This window comes from Lepus europaeus, chromosome 2, assembly GCF_033115175.1.
Source record: "Lepus europaeus isolate LE1 chromosome 2, mLepTim1.pri, whole genome shotgun sequence".
NCBI classification, from domain to species: domain Eukaryota; kingdom Metazoa; phylum Chordata; class Mammalia; order Lagomorpha; family Leporidae; genus Lepus; species Lepus europaeus.
The window spans coordinates 112,208,031-112,230,906 of record NC_084828.1 but is presented as its reverse complement, the minus strand read 5'-3'; the positions used below and the strand labels follow the sequence as shown (position 1 = coordinate 112,230,906).

Below are 22,876 nucleotides of genomic sequence, written 5' to 3'. Positions count from 1 at the left end.
ATGGATATAGAGAATCCTGTGTTTCTATTTCTTTCTGTATTTTGGCTATGAAAGAGATCAGAACCTAATTTGTAGCTGAAGTTTTCTAATAATGTGGAAACTTAAAGACTTTTATTCTTGTCTTTTAAATTTCTCTATTCTGACTCTTCTTTCCCTGGTTCTGGATTTTTTAAAAAAACATTTAATTTCCACTTGACATGTAGTAATTGTACATATTTATAGGACCTGAATTTTTTAATATATTATCTATATTTTCTCTTACATTATGTATGTATTTTTGTAAGCTGTCACAACCTGTTTTTTTTTTTTAAATGGAGAAGTAAATGCTTGATGCTTCATATATAAGACATTTGTATTTTTAATCAAATTGCTGCTCTTTTCTTTTTCAAGGCCAAATGTTTGTGAGGAACAGCAACTGACCATGGTGGGACTTCCATATCCCTGTGTGCAGGCATTCACGCACACCATCAAGCTCTGGAAACAGCGTTGTGCTGGCCCAAGATGGTGTGTGGGTTATGAAAGAAGGTAAGGATGCTTCTGTTATTTCCTTGTGGTTATTCAAAATCAAAGCCAGGCTGGGCGCTGAAAGCACAGTTAAGCCAGTGCCTGGGACACCTGCATCCCACACAGGAGTTTTTGGGTTCAAGTCCTGGCTCTAGTCCAGATTGCAGCTTCCTGCTTATGTGCATCTTGGAAAGCAGCAGATGTTGGTTTCCTGTTAACGCACGTGGAAGACCTGGATGGAGTTCCAGGTTCCCGGCTTTGGCCTGGGTCAGCCCTGGCTGTTGTGGACACTTGGTGAGTGAACCAGCAGGGGATTGGAGTTCTCTCTGTGTTTCTCTGCCCTACAAATAAATAAAATAAATAAGTAAAAAATTTTTGAAAAATATGAAAGCCAGAAATCTCAACTGCACCTCAGTATTTCATCCAATAAGTGTCAGAATTAACCACTAATGAGCAAGCATAAAGTGTGCCCACTGGGAATTTTTGGAGTGATGGGTTTTTCTTCAGAGATGTGATACACTGTTACTTTGCTTTAGGCCTCATATATGTGTGAAGTATTTTGGGTTAGATGCCACTAATTTTACCTCATGACCTGATACACCATTGAAAGCCGAAGATCAAAAACCTGACAGAAACAAGCAATATTGTGTTGGTTTGCTAAATTTAGCACGACTTGGATACAGAAGCTGTGCAGTCGTGAGCCAATGCCTGACCTGCCCTCCGTACTCTGTCACACTTTGAATCCTAGAGATTCTTTAACTTTAGCATGGCCTTTGAATTAGGATTAACTCGGCAGGCTGGAAGAGGAGAGAAAAAGCAAGTATTCACCATGCTTTCTAGGTGTTAAGACTACATGCAGACTTTCTATTTTTTTAAGTATTAAAATAGTTTTACAAAATACCTAAAAATCTCTTGGTACAAATAGTTGCTGAGGATTTAGTTTATGAAAATGAATCAACTGTACTGACATCATAAATAAGAGTGTCAACTGTTAAATCAACAACAGGAGTCATTGTGCACTTACTCCCCATGTAGGATCTCTGTCCTTAATGTGTTGTACTATGCGAATTAACGGTAAAACTAGTCTTCAAACAGTACTTTATACTTTGTGTTTCTGTGAGTGCAAACTGTTGAAACTTAGTATATATTAAGTTGATCTGTATATAAAGATAATTAAAAATGAATCTTAATGAAGAATGAGATGGGAGAGGGAGTAGGAGATGGAATGGTTTGCAGGTGGGAGGATGGTTATGGGGAGGAAAATCTGCTATAATCCGAAAGTTATACTTTCGAAGTTTATGTTTATTAAATAAAAGTTTTTTTAAAAAAGAAAATGAATCAACTGAATCTGAATCCAGGATACTGCACATTAGAAAAATATAGTCTCAGGTTAATAAAGTATTTATCATTATTACTATTACTGTTGCCAAGGGAAACCTGGAGATATTTATAAATAACTGGGTTTGCCATTCAATAGACATATTATGACACTGATAATATAGGGCCAAATATTGTAAGACTAAATAACTTGTAATTATGGTATATATATATTCTCTGTGTGTTTAATCTTCAGATAAATAGTGTTATTTTTCTATATTTTGGGCTTAATCTTAGGGCATTTAAATAATGTTTAAATCAGAAATCTTTCCCTAGCTCTTACTTGCTGTGTGGCCTTAGGCAAAGTTCCTACATTTATCTATGCCTTAATCTGAAAAATTACTAAAAGAATAGCATATATAAATATAATGAGGATTAACTGAAAATTTATTTAACACATGTGGCACAATGCTTAGTACACAGTAGGTACTCAGTATGTGTTAGCAAAATGCTGTGGCAGGAAAATTTATTAATTTTTAAATGATATATATTTTTTAATTTTAATATTTTAAAATTATGCATATTTGTGGGTGCCATATGATGTTTTGATACACATACATTCTATAATATGCAATTCAAGGTAACCATATCTGTGTCCTCAAATGTGCATCATTTCTGTGTGATGAAAACTTTTAAAACCCTATCTTCTAGATTTTAAAAAACAATACAGTAGATGATTATTACCTATAGTCACCTTATTGTGTCCTGTCTACTATTTAATACCCCTTAAAATCAATATGGGATAGAAACCATATTTATAGGATATGTGATTTGCCCAATAGAGTACTTTTAAATTTTTTTTTTTTAAGATTTATTTATTTATTTGAAAGGCAGAGTACAGAGAGGCAGAGGCAAAGAGGTGGGGGGAAAGAGAGAAAGAGAGAGAGAGTCTTCCATCCGCTGTTTCACTCCCCAAATGGCTGCAACAGCTGGAGCTGGGCCAATCCAAAGCCAGGAGCCAGGAGCTTCCTCCAGGTCTCCCACATGGGTGCAGGGTCTCAAGGACTTGGGCCATCCTCCATTGCTTTCTCAGGCCACAGCAGAGAGCTGGATCAGAAGTGGAGCAGCTGGGGCTCGAAGCAGTACCCAGATGGGATGCCAGCATTGCAGGCTGCGGCCCCACCCGCTATGCCACAGCGTCAGCCCCAAGAGTACTTGTTTTGAAAATGTCTTTTTTTTTAAAGGTTTTCTGTACTTCCCCCATGAGATTCAACTATTATAAGTATCAGCCTGAACCAGAATGTCTTTCACCTTTTAGTTAGTCATTTTTCAAAAAACAAATATGGATAAACAAAATAGGCTAATAATTATATCCTCGAAAGCTTAGTTTTACACGGGCCATATGTGGCTGTGGGTTTGGAGTGGCAGCAATCATCGAATATGTATGTTTGTCATCTTTACCAAACTTATATCCTTAATTTATTTTAAGATACAATTCTAGGTGGTGAGTAATTGTCATAAAATGGACCAGACAGTAGGTCCTACTGTGACAGAAGAGAAAGAGCCATGCACATTGGTGTAGTGGGGAGGGACAAGTTGAAGAAGTGGAAATTGAAATTGGTCTTGAATAAAGAAGGGGATTTGGGTTGGGAATATGGGAGCGGCATGTGAAAAAGAGAGAACATGTTAGTACTCCTGGGATAAGGGACAAATATGACATTGATTTGACAGGAGGGAAATAGCCTTCCCCATTTCTGCTGGTCTAATAGATCAGCACAGATAGTGCAGTGCTTGCAACCTTATGTTCATTATTTTCCTCCACAGGAAGCTTCTACAACTTTTTCTTCGCCATAATTGTCCCCTCTCTCATGAAATTTTAACACTGTGCATATACTTTATATTTAGTTATATATTGTGCTCCTTTGTAGGGCAACATACCATTTTGTCAGCCAAGATTCTTTTCATACCACCTCTCTTAAGAGCTATTTTGTCACCTCCTTGTGGGTTATATCACCATGATTAAGAATGTATGCTCTAGTGGGAATTAATATATTGGAGCATCAGCATCAAGTTGAGAAGTATGTATCTTATTGTCCTTAAGGATTTCATTATCCTCTTTATAATCTTGGATTTCATTTTTACTGGCATGAGTGGTCCTGAGATATGATACCATAGGACTTGGAGTCTCTCTTGGTGTTTATTAACACACGCATACACACACATACGCACACACACATCTATTGAACTATCTGGCAGGATTTGAATTGGAGGGAGACAATGTAGTGAGTTGGAGGTGGCAACTTTCTTGTAAGAGGAAGCACTGTCTTTTCCTGATCCAGATTCCTGTGTTTGTAGGACCCGGTACTATACCACCTACAGACAGGTGTACAGCATGGAGCAGCGGACAGTCTACAGATGCTGTCCTGGTTGGAGACAGTGGGATAGCGAACCGGGCTGCCTGCACTGTAAGTTATAATTCTTCCTGTCTAACTCTGCCATGGAAGGAAGGGTTTTGCTCTGATTTTTGACTTCAGTCCTATCATGGCTGTCAAGCTTACGGGCATCTTTATAATCACCACAGCTTCAGAGCATCTCTTTGTGCTCAAAATTCACACATGACATGTGCTAAACTGCACAAAAAGCCTTTCTGTTAAGCGTTTCTAATGATAGGTCACGACTGAGGACCCATGGAAGTGCTGCTTTATATTCTGACTCTTTATTTAAAAGACAGTCGATTTAAAGCCAGACAGGTTCCACCTTGACTTCCATCTCTCTCTTCTGTTTGCCCCTTTTCCATATCATCAAATTTGTAATCCACAGTTGATTCAAAAGTCCAGAGGGAAATCACCACACTAAATCTAAATGGGATTTCTCAACCTGTGCTTGTCATGATTAATTGCAGAACTCTCGAGGCAGTTTACTTTTTAAGATGAGGTGTGCAGTCCTCTTAGAAACCTCTGGCGAGACCCTTTGGAGTGTGTTTGACAGCACTCAGGCTGCAGAACTAATGGCATTATATAGTTTATTCACGCCAGGAGAAATGGTTCCGTTTAGTGACTCCTTTGCCCGTATTATGTGTTTATGGTTATTGTGAAGTCAGTTAAAATGCTTCAGTGTGTTGCAATCAATGCAGCACCAGAGCACAACAATTCATCTCTCTGGCTACTCCGTACCTAAGGGAGTTTGTCGTCATCCTGCTTCCTTCCCCAGTGTACTTTCTGCTCTTGAAGTTGCCGCAGGCATAGCATTGAGTGGTGCACCAAGGGCCACGCCCATTTACGTGAAGTGCTAAGAACCTGCAGCTGAGGGGCGGGAATAGGGAGGAGGAAGGTGTTAGGCTCAGTAAAAACACCTGCCCCATGCCCTCTCCCCGGTGTTAGAACCTCCTGGAATGACTTTCAGATCAATGCTTTATTGTTGTGTGACACCTGTCACAGTCTTTTCCTTTTGGTAAATCTTAGTATTTTTTCTTTTTATTTATTTATTTATTTTGTTTTTTTGGGTTGTTTTGACTGTAGGGTATCTTTAGACCGATCCTTCTCGCATCTGAATGTGAGTACAGGTTACCTGGCTGGTGTCTTGTTGAAATGTGGATTCTGATTCAGAAGGTCTGGGATGGGCCTAGGAGTCTGCATTTCCACAATTTCCATGTGATGCAGTTGCTCCCAGACACAGAGTTCTATAGACTTCATTTAAATAGGCAGGCCTGAAATCTGCTGTGGAAGGGCTTGTGGAAATTTTTTGATTATGTTATATTAGCAACATGGTTGCACTGATGATTTTCTTTCATTCTCATCCATTCTCCCACCCTCTCACCCATCTTCCTTTTAGCTAGCTCTGCAGCCGGAACTCCCTTCAATGGAAGGAAATGCCTCGATGGTGAAACCAAGCAGAGCCAGTGTTCAGAGGGATTTCATGGACCCCACTGTCAATACGGTGAGTTGCCAACAAGACCATTTTATTATGATTTGGAGCTGTCTGCTTTGCTTTTAGGGGCCAGCCAATTTTGTTGATTCAGGTTAATGGCAGGGTTAACCCTCCGGGGATTGGTGAGCATTTAAAATGAGCCACTAAGCAAAAACCTACAACCTACAGTGTAACCAGTATCACAAAATATGCTTTGTAGTTTAGTTTTAATTATTCACAATAAGAGTTGAGAGGGTAGCAGTTAGTGCAAAATAGTCCATTTTGTAAAGGAAATGGCAGCTTAATAAGAAAACCTCATACTGACCTCACATGTTAAATCTTTCCCAAAGTCATGCTTTGAAACTGCTGGTACAATATTTTATGATATCTGTGTGCTTCATGAATGAACAAAGTAGGATTAACAGGAATTTGTTGTGATGTGATATTTACTACTTTCATGCCCTGTGCTTAAAAAAAACCACCAAAACTCCACAACACTTGCATTATTCTCAAGGTTCCAATGCTTGCTAACCTAGTTTTTGTCAATTTGGGAGGTACATATTTGAGATGTTTCTTGTGCAGGAAAATTTCAGATTAGCCAATGAGTGATCTTTTACTGCAACTGCCATGAGCTCTGGTGACTTCATAAGAATTTGTTTTGTCTTGATGATCTGATTCTAATCTCCAAAGAATGTGAATGCATTTGAATTTATCTTTTCAGTGTAAGAAAAACCAAGCAAAACCCATCATATAGAAGTTAAATAGATGTCAAAAGCTACCAAAATATTGCATTATTGTCTCTCACTGCAATGTTTGCCTTGTCATATCTATTATTTGGACCTTTGTCAATGAAATTAGAAGGCTGTTTAGGGCTCACCACTCATGCCCATTTGTCTCCTCTGCCCTTGACCTAAGGTTAAGGTCACGTTTTTCATGGGTCATCTCTGAGCTATTCTTCATGCAAATTAACCCTGATACTCTTTTCAGGGTTGTTTGATTTTTTTTGTTGAACAAAATTGTGAATTAAAAATAAGGTTGATTTTTAGTCCCAGTTCATTCTTGGATTATAGAATACTGGTTCTGAAACAGAAGTCAGTGGATACTTTGAACTGTAGAATGTGTCTTCAACTGTTTTCAGAAGCTGACGGAAGTCGTATGTTGATCGATGATAATAACTTATTTGCCTCTAAATAAATTATTTCAACTATATATACAGTGCTAGTTTATTCATCTTGGTGAGTAGATGTGATGGAAAATTACATATGCCATTGATTCACTAAAGTTTTTTAAATTAATTATGACTTCATAAATTCATTTGTTTTGATTTAGAAAATCTTGTAAAACTTCAAGTCTTCGAGGGGAAAGGTAATTAAGCGAATATAGTAACGATATTGGCTTGGAAATTTTACTTGTGGTAATTGCTTTATTTTCTACATTGGTACTTGGATGTTTTGATTGATCTAGCTTCTTAATAATTTTATATGCACACATAATTAAAATGCCTTCTGAAAATCAAGAAGCTAGATTTCTTGTTTTTCAATTTTGCATTGGTGAACATACTGGATTATTTTAAACATAGAAATAATTTGTCTTTTCCGTAAGTTTGTTCAGTATCAAAGTTCCAGAACTCATGAGAGAAAACCAACCATACAAAATGCCTGTCAGAAGTCTGCTTTGCATTTTTCTTCTTTTTTTTTTTAATGTTTACATTTTTTAAGATTTATTACTTGTTTATTTGAGAGGTAGAATTACAGATAGAGAGAGGGACAGAGAGAAAGGTATTCCTCTGCTGGTTCACTCTTCAAATGGCCATGAAGGCCGGAGCTGGGCTGATCCAAAGCCAGGAGCCAGGAGCTTCTTCCAGGTCTCCCACTTGGGTGCAGGGGCCCAAGCATTTGGGACATCTTCTATTGCTGTCCCAGGTCATAAGAGAGAGCTGAATTGGAAGAGGAGCAGCTGGGACATGAACCACTGCCGATATGGGATGCTGGCTTCACAGGCAGGGGCTTAGCCTACTCTGCCGTAGTGCCAGCTCCTGCCTAGAATTTTTCGGCATTGTTGTCCAGCTTTCAGTTTCATACAATATATTCTCTCAGTATAAAATTCTTGTTGAATTTAAAAAGAAATTGATGAACCCTGAAGGATTCAGAAGTAGGAGTTCAGACATTTCCTACGTGGTATTGCATTTCATCTAGCAAAATGAGATGTCACCAAACTATGTGAATTTAAGAGCGTATGATGAAGGGATATTGAAGACTGCCAAGGAGTGCAAACATTTGGGAGAAAAGTAGAGAACTGAAGAAGAAATGACATTAACTAAGTCTTGCAAGAAGATTAAAAATTAATATAAGTGAATTCCAGTATTGTGCAGTGGGTTAAGCCTGCTGACACCCATACCCCCTATTGAAATGCCAGCCTGAGTCCTAGCTGCTCTGTACCTAACTCAGTTCCCTGTACATGGGCCCTTGCTACCCATGTGGGGTGACCCAGATGGAGTTCCTGGTTCCTGGCTTTGGCCTGTACAAGCCCTGGCCAGTGCAGTCATTTGGGGATTGAAGTAATAGATGAAAGACCTATTTCACTGTCTCTGCATCTCACTCTTTGTCACTCTGCCTGTCAAATGAATAAATAAATCTAAAGAAATATTAACATAAGCAAGGCTGTTTTAAATGTTAATAGCTAATAGGATATATATACATATATACCACAGTTCATGATAGTCTCATGATGCTGCCTTAACCTATTAAACAGTGGCAGAATTTGAGTTCTGATGTATCAGTACATAAACCTTAACTGCATGAATATTTTTTAATCTGCATATATGTATAGTGTATATATCACAATGAAAATCAATTTAATATTGTATTTTTAATTATATAAATAATAATTTAAATGATGGAGCAAATTTTTAAAAGTTCAAATTATAAAACATCCAGTATATAAATATAAGAATGTAAAAATCTACAATATTTTTGCCTTCAGATAACAATGGTGATTTTCTTTTAGTTAGTATTTATTTATAGTCATACACACATGAAATTTTATATAAGTAGTGTCATCAACATATACTGTTTTGTCATGAATAGTGTTTTTTCCTCTCCATTTTCTTTTTTTTTAGAGTTGTATGCTCTGTGATTTGATTTATTTTAAAATTTTGTTTGAGGTGTAAAAATTTCATTTACTTCCTATATACAGATTCAGGAACATAGTGATACTTCTCACTTTACCCTCCTTCTCACCCATGCTCTCCCCCTTCTTCTTCCTCCCTCTCCTATTCCCACTTATAATTTTTTACAATGAATTATTTTTAGTTTACTTTGTACTCATAAGATTAATGTTAAACTAGGTAAAGAGTTTAACAAATACTTTGAAGGAAAAAATATTTTTCCTCAACAGTCAAGACAAGAGCTGTAACAATCATCAAATCTCAAAATATCAGTTTCACTCCTACCCATTGCCTTTTAGGTACTCTATTAATTACCACAGATCTGGGAAAACATATGGTATTTTTATTTTTGGAACTGGCTTATCTCAGTAAATATAATTATTTCCAGTTGCATCCATTTTGTTGCAAAAGACAAGATTTTTTTTTAAACCACTGAGTAGTATTCCTTTCTCAAAGATAAGTTGGTTGTAGATGCATAGATTGATTTCTGGAATTTCTTTTCTGTTTTGTTGGTCTCCATGTCTATTGTTGTGCCAGGGCCAGGCTGTTTTGATAATAACTGCCCTGTAGTATGTCTTGAAATCAGGAATTGTGATGGTGATGCCTCTGGCTTTGTTTTTGTTATATAAGATTGCTTTAGCTATTCAGGGTCTCTTGTGTTTCCATATGAGTTTTAGCATCATTTTTTTTTTCTAGATTTGAAGAATGTGGTTGGTATTTTGATTAGGATCATAGAGAATCTATAAATTTCTTTCAGTAGTTTGGACATTTTGATATTAATTCTTCCAATCCATGAACATGGAAGAGTTTTCCATTTTTTTGCATGTCTTCATTGTAATTTTCATCATAGAGGTGTTTGACATTCTTGGGTAAGTTTTTCCAAAGAATTTAATTTTTTGTAGCTATTGTGAATGTTACTGATTTTAGAAATTCTTTCTCAACCATGGCATTGTCTGTATATACAGAGGTTATTGATTTTTGTGTGTTAATTTTATATCCTGCCACTTTACGAAACTCTTTCATGAGTTCCAGTAGTCTCTCTGGAGTCCCCAATGTATAGAATCATGCCATCTGCAAATAAGAGTGGTTAGATTTCCTCCTTTCTAATTTGTATCACTTTGATTTCTTTTTCTAGCCTTATGGCTCTGGCTAAAACTTTTAGAACTATATTGAACAGCAGTGGTAAGCCTGGACCTCCTTGTGTGGTTCCAGATCTTAGTGGGAATGCTTCCACCTTTCCCTCATTCAGTAGGATGCTGGCCGTGTATAAATTGCCTTGATTGTGTTGAAGAATAGATTTGATTTTCTTAAGGTTTTCCTCATGCAAGATGTCAAGATGTTGCGTTTTATCAAATCCTTTCTCTGCATCTATAAGAGATAACCATATGCTTTTTATTCTTCAGCTTGTTAATGTGATTTATCACATTGACTGAATGCAAATATTGAACCATCCCTGCATACCAGGGATAAATGCCACTTGGCTCAGATGAATGATCTTTCTGTTGTGTTGTTGGATTTATTAGCTAATATTTCATTTAGGATTTTTTCATCTATGTTCATCAGGGATATTGATCTACAGTTCTCTCTGTGTTGTATCTTTTTCTGGCTTAGGAATTAATGTGATGCAGACTTCAAAAAAGGAGTTCGGGACCGGCGCCATGGCTCACTTGGCTAATCCTCCACCTGTAGCACTGGCACACTGGGGTCTAGTCCCGATTGGGGTGCTGGATTCTGTCCCAGTTGCTCCTCTTTCAGTCTAGCTCTCTGCTGTGACCCGGGAAGGCAGTGGAGGATGGCCCAAGTGCTTGGGACCTGCACCCGCATGGGAGACCAGGAGGAAGCTCCTGGCTCCTGGGTTTGGCTAGTCGTAGAGGCCACTTGGGGGGTGAACCAATGGAAAGGAAGACCTTTCTCTCTGTTTCTTTCTCTCATTGTCTAAATCTACCTGTCCAAAAAAAAAAAAAAAAAAAAAAAAAGGAGTTTGGGAGGATTCCCTCCTTTTCAATGGTTTTGAATACTTTGAGAATAGTTGGAATTAGTTCTTTAAATGTCTGGTAGAATTCAGCAGTGATGCCATCTGGTCTTAGGCTTTTCTTTGTTGAGAGGGTCTTTTTTACTGAGTGAGTTTCCTTTTTGGTTATTGGTCTGTTTAGGATTTCTGTCTTCATGACCCAATTTTGGTAAATTGTATGTGTCTAGGAATCTATCCATTCTTCTAGGTTTCCTATTTTTGGCATACAGCTCTTTGTAGTAATTCCTGATGATTCTTTTTATTTCTGTGATATCTGTTACATTTCCTTTTTCATCTCTGATTTTATTGATTTGGGTCTTCTTCCTCTTTTTTTTTTTTTTTTTTGGGTTAGTTGTGCCATTGGTGTATCAGTTTTGTTAGTTTTTTTTTTTTTCAAAAAACCAACTCTATCTCACTGATCTTTTGTATTTTTTTTTTTGTTTCAAGTTTGTTTATTTGACCTCTAATTTTAATTTTTTCTTTCTCCTTCTAATTTTTGGTTTAGTCTGCTTTTTTTTCCTAGATCTGGAGATGCAGTGATAGCTCATTTATTGGTGCCTTTCCAATTTTTTCATTTATGTACCAATTGCTATAAACTTCCCTCTTAACACTGCTATTGCTGTATCCCATATGTTTTGATATGATATACTGTCATCTTCATTTGTTTATAGAAACTTTTTGATTTCTCTTTTGATTTTTTCTGTGACCTGCTGTTCATTCAGGAACATGTTGTTCGGCCTCCATGTGTTTGCATGTGATCTAAAGATTCTTGAGTCATTGATTTCCAGCTTCATTCCATTGTTGTCAGAGAGGATGCATGGTATGATTTTTATTTTTATTTTTAATTTGCTGAGACTTGCTTTATGGCCTAGCATATGATCTCTCCTAGAGAAAACTCCATGTAATGATGAGAAGAATGTTTATTCTACTGTGGGGTGAAAATTGTTTTAGATATCAGGTAGGTCAATTTGGTCCATTGTGTCTATTAGCTCTGTTGTTTCTTTGTTGATTTTTGTCTAGTTGCTCTGTCCATTGATGTAAGTGGGGTGTTGGAGTTCCGTGTTACTATTGTATTAGAATCTATGTCTCCCTTTAGATCCGTTAACATTTTTTTAAATGGCCAGGTAGTAATTGGGTTCATATACATTTATTATAGTCACATCTTCCTGTTGAATTGATCCCTTCATCATTACATAGTGCCCTTCATCTGTTTTAATAGTTTTTTTGTTAAAGTGTATTTTGTCTGATATTACGATGGCAACATATTTTCTTTTTTTGCTTTCTGTTAGCAGGGAATATCTTTTTCCATCCTTTCACTTTTAGTTTGCATGTATCTTTGTTGGTGAGATGTGTTTCTTGTAGGCAGCCAATAGGTGGGTCTTGTTTTTTAATCCATTCAGCCAGTCTGTATCTTCTTCTGGAAAGTTGAGGCCATTTACATTCAAGGTTACTATTGATAAGTTAGGACTTGCCTCTGCCATTTCTCCATAGATATCCCTATTGTTTACTTTATATTTCCTTTATAGTTTTCCTGGGGTATTTTCTGCCTTCATATTCTTTCATAGTAATGGCTATCTTTCTATGTTTCTGTGTGTAGCATGTCCTTAAGCATCTTTTGTAAGGCTGGATGAGTGGTGACAAATTCTTTCAATTTCTTTTTGTTATGGAAGGTCTTTATTTCACCTTTATTCATAAATGAGAGTACAGTGTTCTGGTTTGACAGTTTATTCCTCTTAAGACTTGGAATGTATCTCACCATTCTCTTCTCGCCTGTAGGATTTTTGATGAGAAGCAGCTGTGAGTTTAATTGGCGATCCTCTGAAATAACCTGGCATTTATTCCATGCACATTTTAGAATCTTTTCTTTATGTTTTACTGTTGAAAATTTGATTACAATGTTCATGGTAAAGATCCTTTCTGGCACTGTCTATAAGGAGTTCTTTGGGCCTCTTGTATTTGGATGTCCCTTTCTTTCTTCAAATTAGGGACATTTTCTGTTATTTCACTAAATAGGCCTTCTAATCCATTCTCTCTTTCCACACGTTCAGGAATTCCTAAAACCTGTATATTGAGTCCCATAAATCTCCAACACTGTTTTTAATTTTTGTAATTTCTTCTTCTTTTTTTTTCATCTGACAAAAAATTTCCAATCGTTTATCTTATAGCTCAGATATTCTTTATTTTGCCTCACCAGGTCTGTTAAGGCTTTTCACTATATTTTTATTTGACATATTGAACTCCTCTTCATTTCTAATATTTCTTTTTGATTTCTCTTCAATTCTCAATTTCATGAGAAAATTTTCCATTCATGTTATGTACGGATTTCTTAAGTTTATGATTTTGCTTCTGATTGCTTTTGAGTAATCCTATGAGTAATCTTTTGAATTCCATTTCCAGCATTTTATCAGTCTCTTCATCTTCACATTCTAAAATTGAAGTGTTTTTGTGTTCATTTAGGGTGGTAATGTTGTCTTCCTTATTCTTGATTCTTCAGTTTCTGTGTTTATTTTTAGGCATTTGTGGCAATACTAGTTTTGTTTTTTTTTTTTCCTCTGATGACTTTTATCCTTGAACTATACCTCTGTGGCTTAGTGGAATGTCTGCTCTTTCAATGAATTCCCAGAGTTGTGTGCTGAGTGTGGCCAGGGAACTCTGGTCAGTGCTCCAGGGTAGGGTGGGTATCCAGAGAGACACTCAAGTTGAGAGTGTTAAAAGAAGGGGGGTATGATCACCTCTTTTGGTGAAATCACACCTTCACCTCCTCTCTTTCAAGGTGATCAATGTCTGGGTGTTGGCCCTCAGTGTGTTCAATACTCATTGACCCACTCCAGGCAATCAGGAAGCTCTGAGTACATGGAGAGGCACACTGTGACTGCTCTGAGTCCCAGCTGCACCCCGAACCCTCTCATGAAGTCATTTTCCACAGTCAGCATACACGGCTCTGACAGTCATGGGGTGCAGAGGAGCCACTGTGCCCTACTAACCTGTCCCATCCACTGAGAGGCTGAGACGTTCCCAGAGCCTGCTGCCTGTGGGTGTTCTGCCTAGGCAGTTTGAGAGACTGGGGGCACCTGACAGTTGTATCTTGGGGCCCAGCCCCATGTCAGTTCTCCCAGCCAGACTCAGTCAGTGGAGAGTGTGGATTTTTCCTTCTGGTGGAATCCCTGGATCACACACATGCATAAGAGCTGCCAGCCACAGCACTACCCCTTTCACAATTTTGCCTTCTGCTCACTGGTTGCCAGTGCATAAGAGAATCCCTGCAGCTGGTACTGATGTCAGAGTGGCTTCTTCTCCCTGCCCATTGTCAGCTGTGTGCACCTGAGCTGCTGCGGCTGCTGCTGCTGCTGACAAGGATGGCATCTTGTCCCTGACAGATGCTGAGCTCATGTGCAAGAGCTGCCCAGGTAGCTGAGCAAGGAGCTGCAACCTACTTATGTCTAAAATGGTGCCTGCCCTCTCTCAGCCAGTTGACCTGGTGCTGTTTGGTGGTGGTGGTGGGGAGAGAACGGGGAGAGAGAAACATGCCCTGTTTTTTTATTATTGGGTTTGAGGGCACCCTGTTCCACCCTGGGCTCCAGGCCTGACTCAAAGACATCGTAGTCCACTAGGCTCTCCCTCCGTTAGTATCACCACTGGCCTGGGATGTTGCAGTCTGGTCTCACCTTGCACTCCGAAACTGGGGCTTTCTCTGGCTCCAGGCTGCTGGGGTGTGTGTTGGGTCTGTGCTCATTGCTGCACATCTGCACCTTCCACACAGATCCACAGTGTCTCTCTTCCTTTTGGAGAATATACACTGCAGTTTTCCCTCCAACTCTCCTTTGAGAATGTGCTTTCTCCACCAAATCTCCTCCCCCCCCCCCCTTTTTTTTTTTACTGTTTTCCATTAGCTTAGAGCAATACGCTTTTGCCCTACTCCACCATCTTGGAACCTCCCTTGTGGTTTTTCTGCATATTCTTTTTTTTTCTGTCTTCTTCAATTTCCTTTTTCCTCTCCAGTAACAACTTACTGAATATCCTTTTGTAGTTTTCTTCAAGCTCATGTATTCATTTATATAATATTCCATGGAATTAGGGTACAATAAATTTTCAACCACTCATTTATTTATGGACATTCATTAAAAAATGTTTTAGAATTTTTTTTTCTTATTTGAGGAGGAAAGAGAGAGAGAGCGAGCGAGCGAGCACTCCTATATGCTTGTTCACTCCTCAAATGTCCACAGTGGTTTGGGTTAGGCTAGGGCCCAAGCCAGGAACTGGGTGCAATACAGGTCTCCCAGATAAGAGGCAGAAACTTAATTGACCCCTCAGCACAGCCTCAATGGGCTGCATTGGTAGGTTGTTGGAGTCATGATCCAGAATTAGAAATTGAACTAAGGTACTCTAATATGGGATATGGGTCTTAACCATTAGGCTGAATAACCACTACCAAATTGATTTTTGTCTCCATTTTTCGCTACAATAAATAGTTCTGCAATAATATGATATTTTTTATTTTATAGGATAAGCTCTTAGTAGTGGAATTAATAACTTCAAGAAATATGTACTTTTCATTTTAATGTACTTAGGGAAAAATACTCATTTAAATTATTGGTAAGACACTTTGTGGTCCATAGTAATGGCTTTATATTTCATTAGAATGGAATAAAATCTATGTGAGTCTGAATTATTTATTTATCTTTGACATAATAATAGCATAATAGGGAATCACTGCATCTTTATCTAAAATCAAGAGTGTGATAAATTAAATTATCTAGGATCAGGATTATTATAAGTATGGCTTTCTCTTGGTATTGCATAAAACTGACTTTTCTTTGAGATGTACAGTAAAAAGAAATCTAGGAAATAAACCAGATGGCCTTTTAAAAATGAAGAAAAGACTCTAGTTTTAGAGAGAGAAGGGAACATGCTAATAATTTAGAGAAATGCCTGAAGTTAATAATGATTCTAAAATTGCTGATCTACTTAACTCATTTGAAAAATCTGCCTCTAATAAGGAAAAATGAAGAAAATGAATTTGGACAATTAGGAAGTAATGAAGAGCTTTCTAAAATAGCTATTGATTAAAAGAATCAAACGGAAGACTTTGAAGATTTGAACACATGCAAATCAGGCTAGATAGCTGGTGGTGAAATTTTCTCTCTTTTTTAATTTTATGGATCCAGGCAGAACAACTTGGAGCTTCATTAACTGATTAACATCACACACAAAGTCACACCTCTTCTCATCACTTATTTTATCTTCTTTTCCTCTGGTCAGAAGTCAAGTTAAATGATAATGTGCCTAGTGGTTGGATGCTGAGACTCTAAAGTCTTCTTACTTCTTTTGTTCAAATATTCATTTATTCAATCCTGTAATCATTCTTCCAGTTAGTCAATATTTATACACCAGGCTGTGTGGTAGGTACTGCATATACCAAGACAAATATGGTATTCTTGGGGTAGTAATAGAGAAATAGCACCAGGAAAGTGGAGAGTATGATAAAGCTCACAGGTGCTGTGATGAAAGATCTGTCCCTCCTAAAGGAGGTAAAGAATGTCCGTTTGTATCATATCACAGTGCATGTCATATTGGGAGGTAAGGGGAAGTTTCTCAAAAGATTTGAAAATATGAAATAAAACATTTTAATTCCTTTAAATATTTATTTATTTGAAAGTTAGAGTTAAACAGAAAGAGAGAGAGGGAGGGAGGGAGAGACAGACACAAAGAGAGAGAGAGAGAGAGAGTGAGAGAGAGAGAAATCTTCTATCAGCTGGTTCACTTCCCAGATGATTGCATTGGCCAGGCCTGAGCCAGATAGGAGCCAGAAGCCAGGAGCTTCAATTGGGCTATCCTCCACGGCTTTTCCTGGGCTGTTAGCAGGGAGCTGGATCGGAGGTGGAGCATGTGGGACACTAACTGGAGCTCATATGGGATACTGGCTTCTAAGGCGGCAGCTTTACCCACTAAGCCACAACACTGACCCCTAATTATCTTAATTCTTAAAGACAAAAAGAATAATATGGAATTAGGATGTGAGAATAATGCATTGCACAAAATAGCCCAGCAAGTTCACAGAATAATAATATAAGTAGTACTTTTCTTGGCTACAGTGAGATGTGCACATGAAGCATGCCTAAAATACCACTTTTTGTTGGTGTTGGGCAGCAATTCCTTTTCTTTTCTTGGTGCAGCCGTTCCAGAACTGTATGCCACAGAGATGGCTAACTGATGAGGTTCTGCAAGGACTTCTTTCTCTAAGTCCAGTTTCCTGAACAGGTATTCCTGCAGTTGGAGTGTCTTGATCATACAATACTACTGATTGAGACTGTACTTCTTGTGCCTATAGCATAGTCAAATATCTCCATTAATTTAAAATGTGATGATTATGCACATTACAAAATTAGTTGTGGCAGGAATCCTGTCTGGTGACCTGAAAAGTTTTCAGAAGTCTGGAAGGTTTTCAGAAGATTGGATTTCACCATTGACCACTTGCATTATCTTGGAGAAGCCACAATGTTATCATTTATAAAATGATAGTTCTCATTTTCCTGAGCACCTTCTGTATACAAGATACTGTTCCAAACAATTTACATGTATTATATTATTAATTTTTTTGGCAAGTCTATGTGGTAAATACTGTCACTCCAGCTTAATATATGTATATATTATATATACATTATGTATATATGTATAAATTTTACTTGAAAGGCTGAGAGAGATTGAGAGAGAGAGAGCTATAAAGAGGGGAGGGGGATATCTCTCATTCACAAATTAACTCCCCAAATGCTTACAACAGCCGGAGCTGGGTCAGGTTGAAGCCAGAAACTATAAACTTTTTATTTTAATTTTTATTTATTTGAAAGGCAGAGATATAGAAAGAGAAGGAGGAGAGAGAGAGTAATAGAATATCTTCCATCTGCTGTTTCATTCCCCAAATGACCGCAACAGCTGGGGCTGGGCCATACTGAAGTGAGGAGCCAGGTACTTCTTCAGCGTTTCCCATGTGGGTGCAGGGGCCCGAGTACTTGGGCCAGTCCCTGCTGCTTTCCCAGGTGCATTATCAGGGAGCTGGATTGGAAGTGGAACAGCTGAAACTCAAACCGGCGCCTATATGGAATGCAGACACTGCAGGTGGGGGCTTAATCTTCTATGCCACAGTTCCTGGCCCAGGAGTTAGAAACATAATTTGGATCTCCCACATGGGTGGCAGGGATCCAGCTACTCAAACCATCATCCGCTGCCTCTCAGGGTACGCATTAGCAGGAAGTTGGAGTTGAGAGTGAAGCTGAGACTCAAAGCCTGGCATTCTGATCTGGAATGAGGGCGTCCCAAGCTGTGTCTTAACCACTTTGGCCAAATGACTGCCTCCTGCCCCACAAATGTACCCAACTGAGGCAACCACACTTGTCCAGGATCAAACAGGAAGCAGGGAATCTGAGATGCACATTCATGTGTTCTGGATCCAGAACTTACTAGTCTAACCTCCAAACCATGATTCCTTTATAATAATATTTAGCACAATTATCCATATGCCAGTGAGAGTTGTATGAGATATGCATGTGACTTGTAAGGTAGAAAATATTATCCAAGCATTGCTTCTAGTTGATTGCAAATTCTCTGAGAACCACAGTGGAAGAGCAGAGAGAGAGGAAATGCTTCCGCTCTGCTTTGTTTACCATCCTCTGGGAAATCTGAACAAATCTTAAGTGTAGGGTCATAGCTGCGATTTTGTGTTAACTTGTAGGTTGTAGTTAAGGAATCCTTATCCCATCTGCATGATCTACCTCTTTTTTTTCTGGATAGAAGGTTGGACAAAACTTTGTTCTTAAAATGGTATGTCCTAAGAACATGTTTAGCTTGGGAAGTGTTGTTGAGTTGAGTTGTGCTCCTCCTCCCAACTTCGTATGTTGAAGTTCTAACCCACTGTTCATCAGAATGTAACTTTATTTGGAACTAGGATTGTTGCAGATGTAATTATCTAAGAGGAGGTCATAGTAAAATAGGGTCAACCCTCAATTCAGTATGAATGGTGTCTTTATACAAAGGGAATATTTGGACACAGAGGCAAACTCACAAGGAGAGTCCCATGAAAAGATGAAGGCAGAGACCAGAGCAATGCATTGACAGGTTAGGGAACACCAAAGATTTGCAAAAAACCACTTGAAACTGGGTGAGAGACATGGAAGAGGTTTTCCATCTCAGTCCTCAGAAGGAAGCAACCCTGCTGTTTGTGAGACAACACGTTTCTGTTCCTTAATCCCCTCAGTTTGTGGTACTTTGTTATGGCAGTCCTAGAATACTAATAAAGGAAGTTTAGAAAACATTTTTTCTTATCCACAGCTTCATTTCAGCGGTTGGCCAATTGAAACAATGAAAATGGGGAAAAAGTGGCAGGGGGTTTATAAAGAGCAAATCATGCTAAGAAAGCTTGATGGCTTATTTTAATTGAATTATAAAATTAGTCTGAGAAGGAGATTTAATTTGGAAAAAATGCAGAAATCATTAATTGAGCACACTTATTAATCTGGAATTCTAAATGAGCATTACTAAGAGATGTTATAAAATGAAACACCTGTTGTATTGTGAAGGTAAATTGATGTATCAACAGTGTTAAACCCTAGTGTTCTTTTCTTATTTTTTTTTTTAAATCTGAAGATGCTAAGAACCTTCCACAAGATAAGGCCTTTTTAAAAAGATTTATTTATTTATTTGAAAGTCAGTTACAAAGAGAGAGAAGGAGGGGAGAGAGAGAGAGAGACAGAGAGGTCTTCCATCCTCTGGTTCACTCCCCAATTGGGCACAATGGCTGGAGCTGTGCTGATCCGAAGCCAGGAGCCAGGAGCTTCTTCCAGGTATCCCACATGGGTTCAGGGGCCCAAGGACTTGGTCCATCTTCTACTGCTTTCCCAGGCCATAGCAGAGAGCTGGATCAGAAGTGGAGCAGCTGGGACTCCAACTGGCACCCATATGGGATGCCGGTACTGCAGGCGGCGGCTTTACCCTCCATGCCACAGCACTGGCCCCTAGTGTTATTTTCTTTACCACATAAAGATGCATTGCTTCAGAATTCTAAACCCTCAGCAGGATTCTAGAAAGTCAGTAATAGGGTAGCTGGATTGTGCTTCATGTCACTTGATGGAAAGTATGGAGGTATTGACAGGAATCAGTGCAAGTATGATAAATGGGTGGATAGACTGTTTGCGAGGAAAGTAAAGCAATAGCTCTCTGACATCTTCCTGAATTTTCGGTATAAGAGCATCCTGCTATTTGAATCCATTCATATTTACTACCCTGGAATTCATTTGAAAACAGAAGCTTTGAAAGTGTTTTTAATAATATACCCTCTTCAGTATGCTTTGCATGGCTAGTGTTAGCAACCATAAGAAACAGTTTTCAAAAGACTGCATGAGTATAGTCTGACACTGCAAATATGAGAACCTCAGAGGAGAATGACCTACCACCAGCTGGGCTTATTTGATTTTACATGGCATAATCAGTGATGAACTCGAGCATGTTGAATGCGGATGATAATAGTAATTATAGGTTATGCATAAATCATGCTTTCTACATGTTAAATACTTTCCTCAGTGTTTTGTACATATTGCCTTATTTATTATTCACAATAATGCTATAAGGTAAGAGTGATGAATAGTTCTGTTTCACAGATGATACACCCAAAGTAAAGAGAAATTAAATAACTTACCTAAGATCACATAGGTGGTAAAGGATGGAGACAAGGTATGGACTGAGGAACTTGGCTCCCAAGTTCATTCTTTCAACTACTATGTAATGCTGTTTCTTTACAATGGAAGAACTTTCTTGCTTATGAAAAATGTCATTGATAGCATTTGCCTCTATAAAGTTTCTTTTTTATGAAAAATATACTTATCATTTCCAAAAAAGCAATTTCATTTCCAAAAAAGGGACATAGGACATTTATGGTTTATTTTTAGTGATTAGTGGTCAATGTGTTAGGAAATAGTCTTTTTTTTTTTAAATAGTGACTGACTTAGTTTTCTTTTTTTATTTTTATTTTTGACAGGCAGAGTGGACAGTGAGAGAGAGAGAGACAGAGAGAAAGGTCTTCCTTTTGCCGTTGGTTTACCCTCCAATGGCGGCCTGCGCATCGCGCTGATCTGAAGGCAGGAGCCAGGTGCTTCTCCTGGTCTCCCTTGCGGGTGCAGGGCCCAAGCACTTGGGCCATCCTCCTCTGCACTCCTGGGCCATAGCAGAGAGCTGGCCTGGAAGAGGGGCAACCGGGACAGAATCCGGCGGCCCGACCGGGACTAGAACCCGATGTGCCAGCGCCGCAGGGTGGAGGATTAGCCTATTGAGCCACGGCGCTGGCCGGAAATAGTCTTTTCAAAATATATGAGCTAAGTGGTTATTTTCATTAAAAATTAGTTCATTATACATAGATGCATTGAGTGATTATTTATGACCTGTGTAAGACATCCGTATCTCCACTATTGAAAATTTTCATTTGTACTATGGAAACAGGAAAATATCATTATAATGTGATGAATGGCATTCTCTGAAATACATTCAAAGTGTCAGAGAAACCAGGTCATGGTAGGGAGTAAGGCCGGGAGAGTGGTGGCAAGTAAGAATGGACATTAATACCATGCCATATGCTATTCCCATGCTAAATAGTTTGAGTTTTAGCTCCTCCACTGAAGATGCTAAAATGGGTGCATTCTATGCATACAGGTGTGTTCCAGAGGTACAGTGACAATACAATGAAAGATGCTAAACACTCAAAGGAACTGAAAGAAAATGTTGTATCATTGAAATGACCAAATCTTGGACATAGTCATTTTTTCTTTAATTATTTTCAGCCAACAGGTGTTTTTATAATTTTTTTTAACTTCTATTTAATAAATATAAATTCCAAAGTACAACTTTTGGATTATAGTGGCTTTTTCCCCCCATAACCTCCCTCCCACCCACAACCATCCCATCTCCCACTCCCTTTCCCATCCCATTCACATCAAGATTCATTTTCTTTTTCTTTTTCTTTTTTCTTTTTTGACAGGCAGAGTGGACAGTGAGAGAGAGAGAGAGACAGAGAAAAAGGTCTTCCTTTGCCATTGGTTCACCCTCCAGTAGCTGCCGCGGCTGGCGTGCTGCGGCCAGCGCATCGTGCTGATCCGAAGCCAGGAGCCAGCAGCTTCTTCTGGACCTCCCATGTGGTTGCAGGGCCCAAGGATTTGTGCCATCCTCTGCTGCTTTTCCAGGCCATAGCAGAGAGCTGGACCAGAAGTGGGGCAGCCAGGACTTGAAACAGTGCCCATATGAGATGCCGGCACTGTGGGCAGTGGCTTTACCTGCTGTGCCACAGTTCAGGACCTTCTGCCCTTTATCTGATATAACATTTAACTCTTGGCTTTTGTCTTCTCTCATATCTTCTACTTTTTCCTCAGGAAATACACCTCTAAATCACCCTCAAAAATGCTATTCCCGGTTATAATAACAGTGCTTCCTAGGCCAGTGCTGTGGCTCAACAGGCTAATCCTCCGCCTAGCGGCGCCAGCACACCAGGTTCTAGTCCTGGTTGGGGTGCTGGATTCTGTCCCAGTTGCCCCTCTTCCAGGCCAACTCTCTGCTATGGCCCGGGAGTGCAGTGGAGGATGGCCCAGGTCCTTGGGTCCTGCAACCACGTGGGAGGTCCAGAAGAAGCTGCTGGCTCCTGGCTTTGGATCAGCTCAGCTCCATTGAAGCCATTTGGGGTGTGAACCAACAGATAGAAGATCTCTCTCTCTCTCTCTCTCTCTCTCCCTCTCACTTTCCCCCTCTCTCACTATCATCTATCTCTATCTCTGTCTCTATCTCTATCTCTTTCTCCTTGTACTGCTCTGTAACTCTGCCTTTCAAATAAATAAATTCATCTTTGAAAAAAGACAAAGGGAAGAAAGGGGAATCAAGAGAATTGGAGAGACGGTGATACGAAAGGTACGGATTTAGCTGTACAGGCTAGGATATTATTCCCA

General features: G+C 38.9%; 1 protein-coding gene across 1 annotated transcript in view; it reads left to right on the top strand.

The window, feature by feature from the left end:
- The window catches only part of LOC133751523 (EGF-like and EMI domain-containing protein 1), a 587,503-nt gene that overhangs the window by 62,011 nt on the left and 502,616 nt on the right, over positions 1-22,876 (top strand). The window contains exons 2-4 of the mRNA XM_062181610.1: positions 391-525; positions 4,177-4,286; positions 5,653-5,757. Of these exons, the coding sequence (XP_062037594.1) occupies positions 391-525; positions 4,177-4,286; positions 5,653-5,757 (350 nt within the window). The remainder of the gene's footprint in view (positions 1-390; positions 526-4,176; positions 4,287-5,652; positions 5,758-22,876) is intronic.